This window comes from Geospiza fortis, unplaced genomic scaffold, assembly GCF_000277835.1.
Source record: "Geospiza fortis unplaced genomic scaffold, GeoFor_1.0 scaffold224, whole genome shotgun sequence".
Classification (NCBI taxonomy): Eukaryota; Metazoa; Chordata; class Aves; order Passeriformes; family Thraupidae; genus Geospiza; species Geospiza fortis.
Genome location: NW_005054448.1, coordinates 401,313 through 408,273, shown reverse-complemented (window position 1 = coordinate 408,273; position 6,961 = coordinate 401,313). Strand labels below are relative to the sequence as shown.

The following is a 6,961-nucleotide window of genomic DNA, read 5'->3' as shown; positions in this document are numbered from 1 at the left end:
CCCAGAGCAGCTGGGGCTGCCCCTGGATCCCTGGCAGTGCCCAAGGCCAGGCTGGACATTGGAGCTGGGAGCAGCCTGGGACAGTGGGAGGTGTCCCTGCCATGGCAGGGGTGGCACTGGATGAGCTTTGAGGTCTCTTCCAACCCATCCTGGGATTCTCTGATCTTTCACCACATCCAGCCCTCTCTGGGAATCCACCTCGTGTGCAATTTCTGGAGTCATTGGTGGAATTTTGTGTTTCTGGGCTGGAGAAGAAGGAATGAGAGAGCAGGGAATGCCCAGGGACCCTGGGTGGCTCCAGGAGAGCACAGGGAGCTCCCCTGCTTTCCCTGTCGGTTGCTTTCCTCAGAGGGCTGGTGAAGAGTTAATGGTGCCAAGGCTCTGGTGAGTTTGGTGACCATGAGCAAGGAGGGGACACAGGAGGGAGGAAACCATTCCTAAGTGAGGCTATTCCACCACTCTCTGTGTGCTCTGCTGGGATGTGCAGGTGGATGCTCCACGGTTCCCGTTCCTTCCTCAGCCGGGCTCTCCCCCAGCCCCAGCAGCTTGTGCAGGACTCTGGGGCTGGCTGTGACCCCCGTGTCCCCCCTGGGCACAGGTACCCCACGTTTGTGGACGCCCTGCGGGACCTGGACGATGCCCTGTCCATGTGCTTCCTGTTCTCCACCTTCCCCCGCACGGGCAAGTGCCACGTGCAGACCGTGCAGCTGTGCCGGCGCCTGGCCGTGGAGTTCCAGAACTTCGTCATCGCCTCCCGCTCCCTGCGCAAGGTGGGACTGGGGGGACAGCCAGCCCTGCCTGGGGACACTGCGGGGTCAGGGCAGGGGACACTGAGGTGTTGAGTCACACATCCCACTGGGGTGTCAGGGCAGGGATCCCACTGGGGTATTGGGTTAGGGATCCCACTGGGGTGTCAGGGCAGGGATATTGTGACCGTGTTCGCAGGGGTCTTAGGATGAGGGAAGAGACGAGGATCTGACTTCACATTTCAGAAGGCTTGATTGATTATTTTATGATATATGTTGTATTAAAACTATACTAAAGGAATAGAAGAAAGGATTTCATCGGAAGGCTGGCTAAGAATAGAAAAGAAATTACTGACTGACTGAGACAGTCTGAACAGCTGGACTGTGATTGGCCATTAATTAGAAACAACCACATGAGACCAATCACAGATCCACCTGTTGCATTCCAGAGCAGCAGATAACCATTGTTTGCATTTTGTTCCTGAGGCCTCTCAGCTTCTCAGGAGAAAAAATCCTAAGGAAAGGATTTTCCATAAAAGGATTTTCCATAAAAGGATTTTCCATAAAAGATCCAAGACAGGATCCCACTGGGAGCTCAGGGCAGGGATCCCACTGGATTATGGGGTCACACATCCCATTGGGATCTGAGGAGCCTCCTGCCAGGGGAAGGGTGACAGTGACAGGGGCACAGCAGCCTTCCTCCTGCTGAGCCTGTGCCCTGTCCTGCCAGGTGTTCCTCTCCATCAAGGGCATCTACTACCAGGCAGAGGTGCTGGGGCAGCCCATCACCTGGATCACCCCCTACGCCTTCGCCCACGACGTGAGTACCTGGGGAGAGCCTGGGGGGTCACCCTGGGTCCTTGGGGATCACCAAGGGGAGAGGCACCGTCCCATGGCACCTGGGACACAGATCACGGGGCCTTGGCTGCGGAGGCACGTGGGGACACAGCCACCTGTCACCTGGGGATCCCCGGGGCTGCCGGTGCCAGTCTCCCCTGTCGTTCACCTGTGCCCAGTCATTCATGTGCTCCTTTATCAGCCATTAAAGATTAACCTGTGGGAGCGAGGCTGGTGGAGCAGAGGGAAGGAATGAGTCAGATCATCCCTGCAGCCTCCCCAGAGGGATTCTGCAGTGTCTCGTGGGCATGGGGATGTCCCTGCTGTGCTGGCACAGCTTCCCCTGAGCCTTGGCAGGAGCTCACGGGCACAGCAGGGCTCTTTCCATTCCCTCCCGGGATTTCCAGGGCTGAGCACAGTTGGGTCGAGGTTTTGTGGTTTTATGGTTCTGAATCATAGAACGCTGGAATGTTTTCAGTTGGAAAGGACCTTAAAGCCCATCCCATTCCACCCCTGCCATGGCAAGGACACCTTCCACTGTCCCAGGCTGCTCTAAGCTCCACCCAGCCTGGCCTTGGGCACTGCCAGGGATCCAGGGGCAGCCCCAGCTGCTCTGGGCACCCTGTGCCAGGGCCTGCCCACCCTGACAGGGAACAATTCCTAATTCCCAATATCCCATCCAGCCCTGCCCTCTGGCACTGGGAAGCCATTGCCCCTTGTCCTGCTCTGTCCAGCTCTGCCATACCCTGCACTCTTCACCTTGAAGAGTTGAAGTCCCTGGACCAAACCCCAAGGTCCCCATCCATGGTGGGATGAAGTGTTCCGTGTATCCCGGCATGGAGGGGTGGCAGCAGGACCCTGGGGGAATTCTGCAGAGTTCTCCCTGCCCAGAGTCTGGTGGTGGCTGTGACATCTCTGCATTTGGAGCATGTTTAGGTTGGTTTTCAAGGAAAGGCTCTTCCCCCAGAGGGTGCTGGCACTGCCCAGGCTGCCCAGGGAATGGGCACGGCCCTGAGGCTGCCAGAGCTCCAGGAGCCTTTGGACAGCACTGCCAGGGATGGACAGGGTGGGGTTGCTGGGGGGTCTGGGCAGGGACTGGAGTGAGACTGGATGATCCTGTGGGTCCCTCCCTAAATGGGGATATTGTGTGATCCTTCTCCCTGTGTGTGGGATGGGCCCCTGTGTGTGGGGTTGCTTTATCCCTGTGTCCCATCCCGTGTGCTGGCAGCACCCCACAGACGTGGATTACCGGGTCATGGCCACCTTCACCGAGTTCTACACCACCCTCCTGGGCTTCGTCAACTTCCGCCTCTACCAGTCCCTGAACCTGCTGTACCCCCCCAAGGTGAGGCCACCCCGGGGTCACTGTGTCCCACCTTGGGGTGGTGGCAACTGGGATTGGTGGGAGGGAGGGTGGAATTGAAAGATTTTTGGGATATCTGTGTTTGGGAGCTGCCTGCTCACCCCTTTTCCTCCCCAGATCGACAGCCAGGCTGAGGGTGAGCTGAAGCCTGCAGAGGGCAAGGAGTACGCCATGGATTCAGAGAGCTACCTGGAGGTGAGGGACACTGCTGGCACTGTGACCCGTGGGGACACTGTGTGGCCTCCGTGTCCTGCCCACAGCCCTCCTGGCGTGGCACTGAAGGACAGAGCCAGATCCCTGCAGGGTGGAGGGGGCTGATCCCAAACTCCCTGTTCCTGTAGGGCAGGACTGGGCTCGGCCTTGGGCACCACCAGCCTTCCCCTGCATGGCCAGGAGCCCCCCAGAGTCCCTTGCTGGGGATGGTGCCTGGAGGAGGCTGAATTCTGTCCAGGCCCTGGCTCTTGTGGCCTCTTGCTCTGAGAAATCCCCTTCCCCCGTGGGGCTGCCCTTTTCCCCACCCCTGGATGTGACTCCGTGTCCTGTCCCTGCAGAGGCTCTCGGCTCTGAGTGCCAGCCTGGCCCGGGCAGTGGCTCCAACCCACGAGGACGAGGTGGAGATGGATGAATTCCCAGTGGAGGGGGTAAGACCCTGGTGGGGGGCTCATCCCTGGCCTTGGGGGATCCTGTCCTGTGGCCAGGCTGGCAGCTTGGGGACAGCTCCTGAGACCTCTCTTGGCCAAGGGGCCCTCGGCAAGGGCTGTGTGTGGGGAGGAGACTGAGGGCTTTGCTCTGAGCAGGAGACAGCAGAGCTGATGGACGCCAAGAAGAAGGAGCAGGAGGCTCTGGAGAAGCACAAGAAGCTCTTTGAGGGGCTGCGCTTCTTCCTCAACAGGGAGGTGCCCCGGGAGCCGCTGGCCTTCGTCATCCGGTGCGTGCTGGGCAGGAGAGCCTCGGCAGCCCTGGCCTCCCCCTCTGGCAGGACTTTTGGGGCCAGCCTCCCGATGTCCTGTGGGTGAGGTGACCCTGAGGGTCCCACCTGCCTGTCTGACTCCTCGGTGGCGTTGCCCACAGGTGCTTCGGTGGCCAGGTGTCCTGGGACAAGTCCCTGTGCATCGGTGCCACCTACGACGCCGCTGACCCGTCCATCACCCACCACATCATCGACCGGCCCCGCCTGGACAAGCAGGTGGTTGGCAGGTGGGTGGGGCAGGGGGGCCCTCCCCACAGCAGCCATCCCAGAGCTGTCCCACGGGCTCCAGAGGTTCAGGTGTGTCCCCTCTGCCCTGCCCAGGTACTACCTGCAGCCCCAGTGGGTTTTTGACTCCGTCAACGCCAAGCTGTGCCTGCCCGTGGCCGATTATTTCCCCGGGGTCCTGCTGCCCCCGCACCTCTCGCCCTTCGTGACGGAGAAGGAGGGTGACTACGTCCCTCCCGAGAAGCTGAAGCTGCTGGCCCTGCAGAGGGGAGAGAATCCAGGTGCTGGGAGCCCCCAGAGGAGTTTGGGAGCTGGGCTGTTCCTGCTCCAGAGCATCCCAAGGGTAATGATGGTGTCTCTTTTTAGAGGAAGAGAGTGAAGAGGAGGAGGAGGAGGAAGATGAGGAAGAGGAAGGTGACAATGACAAAGAAGAGGAGGAAGAGGAAGATGAGTCTGAAAAAGAAGAGGAGATGAAATTACAGAAGATGGAAGAGCAGAAGATGGAAGAGCAGAAGACTCAGAGCACACAGAGCAACAAGGTGGGAGCCCATGAAGGCAGCTCCAGTGCCCCTGTCCCTGCTGAGGGGTGTCCCTGTCCTGGCACCACTGGGATACTCAGTCATGGAATGGTTTGGATTGGAAGGGGCCTTAAAGCTCATCTTGTTCCAGCCTCTGCCATGGGCAGGGACACCTCCCGCTGTCCCAGGTTGCTCCAAGCCCCATCCAGCCCAGCTTGGAGCACTCCCAGGGGTGCTCCTGGCCCCACACTGATGAGCTGCAGCTGCCATCCCTGTCAGGGCCTGGCTGTGAGAGCTGTGGCTCTCCCTGGCCCGCAGAGAAAGGGCTGGAAATGCCTGTCCCTGTGGAAGGAAGGGGGTCCCGGTGTCCTGAGCTCCCTGGCTCCCCACAGGTGCTCCCTGTGAAGGTGACAGCGGGGAAGGTGCGGCTGGAGGACAAGCAGCGCCTGGAGCAGGAGCAGCAGAACGAGGAGAAGCGCTTGGCCATCATGATGATGAAGAAGAGGGAGAAGTACCTCTACAAGAAGATCATGTTTGGGAAGAAGCGCAAAATCCGTGAGGTATGGAGGCTGGGCCCTCACCTGCATCCTGGGGCGGGCTCTTCCCAAACCCACTCATTCTTTCTGCTCCTCCCTGTCCCTGGTGAAGTGCTGAGGTCCCTGCCAGTGTCCCCAGGCTGCCCAGGCAGGCAGAGCTCCCTGTGTCCCCTCTCTGTATCCCAGCCCTGATCCCGGTGCTGTGGGCCCGTCCTCCACGTGCAGCTGGAGCTTGGGTGGGTCCAAGGGCTTGCAGCCCCTGTCCCGCTCTGACTGAGGGTCTCGGGGGTCTCTCCCCAGGCCAACAAACTGGCTGAGAAGAGGAAAGCCCACGATGCAGCCCTCAAGGAGCAGAAGAAGAAGAACAAGAAGGCGCGGCAAGCGTGACGGGGCAGGGGGCTCCTGGATGGTTTTCCACTGTTGTTCTGGGTGGAAAACCCTTGGCTTTGCTCCTGGGGCAGAAATGCTGTGTTTGAAACGTTTCCCATCTGTAAATCCACCTGCTGCTCTGCCTTTGCCCCGCTCCCCTCTGCGGAGTTGGTGTTACAAGGACTGTCCTCTCCCTGCTGGTGCCGCCTCTGCGTGAGGAAGAGGAGGTCGAGGAGAGCTCTGGGATCGTTCCGTGTGAATTTGCACAGCCCTGGCTGCTGGAGCCAGGCTCCCAGAGCTCCCCGGAGCAGAGGAGTGTGGAGCCCAGAGCTGCTTCCCAGTGTCCACACAGAAAACCATATTCCCCTGTATTTTTATTTTTAATTAAAGAAGGTGATGCTTTTCTGCTGGTGTTTGTAGTCTGCTCCTTCTGCCTGGGTGTGGGGGATGCTCCTCAGGGGCTGATCCATGGCTGGTGCCGGGGTTGCTGATCCTGCTGGATGTGTTCCTGGCACCAGCAGTTATCTGTCAGTCCTGGGTTTTCCCCCAAAAACACCTTGGAGACACCACAGCTGGGGACAAGGTGTCTCATGGGGTTTATGGGGCACACGTTTGTCCCCAAATGTGGTGAAGGCTCTGTCTCACTGAGGAATTTTTGGAGGACACCACTGGCACTGCTGTGGGGACACAGAGGATCTGGAGAGAGACAGCCCCTGGAAGGGAGTGAGCACAGACTGAACAGCTGGGAACACCCAGACTTTCAGATTTCATTTCTTTTTAGTTTCTCTTCCTAAATATTTTTTCCCTTTTTTTTCTTTTTTTAATTTTTTTTATTTTATTTAAGCGCTTTTTTCTTTTTACTGTTTCCATTCTCTCCCTTTGTTTTCCATTTTTTTCTTTTTCTGTCTTTTTCTTTTTATTCCTTTTTATTCTTTTTATTTTTTCATTTTATTTTCCCCTTCACTCGTTCCCCTGCTTTTTTTCCCCCCTCCCCTTTTTTTTTTACCTCCTTCCCCCTCTTTTCTTTTTCTTTATATTTTTTTTCCCATTTCAGAGGGTCGGAAAGCTTTTCCTTTGGTTTTCATGGTTCTCTCCTTGCTTTCCCCTCTCCCAAGAGGAGCAGGACCAACCCCTCCCCCTTTTTTTTTACCTCCTTCCCCCTCTTCTTTAATTTTTTTTTTTCCATTTCAGAGGGTTGGAAGGCTTTTCCCTTTGTTTCCATGGTTTTCTCCTTGTTTTCCACTCTCCCAGGAGGAACAGGACCAACCCCTGGAGCACCCCCAGGGCCCAGGCTCCCCTCAGAGTGGGAGACCCTGAATGGGGCCTCAAACCCCAGGAGACCCCGGCCCAAACAAACAAATCCTGGCCCAAACAAACAAATCCTGGCCCAAACAAAC

At 57.8% G+C, this 6,961-nt stretch overlaps 1 protein-coding gene across 1 annotated transcript in view; it reads left to right on the top strand.

Annotated features, from left to right (window-relative positions):
• The window catches only part of PES1 (pescadillo ribosomal biogenesis factor 1), a 6,827-nt gene extending 858 nt beyond the window's left edge, over positions 1-5,969 (top strand). Inside the window, exons 3-13 of the mRNA XM_031062442.1 lie at positions 599-770; positions 1,477-1,566; positions 2,812-2,928; positions 3,064-3,141; positions 3,498-3,587; positions 3,744-3,874; positions 4,018-4,143; positions 4,238-4,422; positions 4,508-4,680; positions 5,052-5,219; positions 5,496-5,969. Of these exons, the coding sequence (XP_030918302.1) occupies positions 648-770; positions 1,477-1,566; positions 2,812-2,928; positions 3,064-3,141; positions 3,498-3,587; positions 3,744-3,874; positions 4,018-4,143; positions 4,238-4,422; positions 4,508-4,680; positions 5,052-5,219; positions 5,496-5,582 (1,368 nt within the window). The 5' untranslated portion in view covers positions 599-647 and the 3' untranslated portion in view covers positions 5,583-5,969. The remainder of the gene's footprint in view (positions 1-598; positions 771-1,476; positions 1,567-2,811; positions 2,929-3,063; positions 3,142-3,497; positions 3,588-3,743; positions 3,875-4,017; positions 4,144-4,237; positions 4,423-4,507; positions 4,681-5,051; positions 5,220-5,495) is intronic.
• The last annotated feature ends 992 nt before the right edge of the window (positions 5,970-6,961 follow it).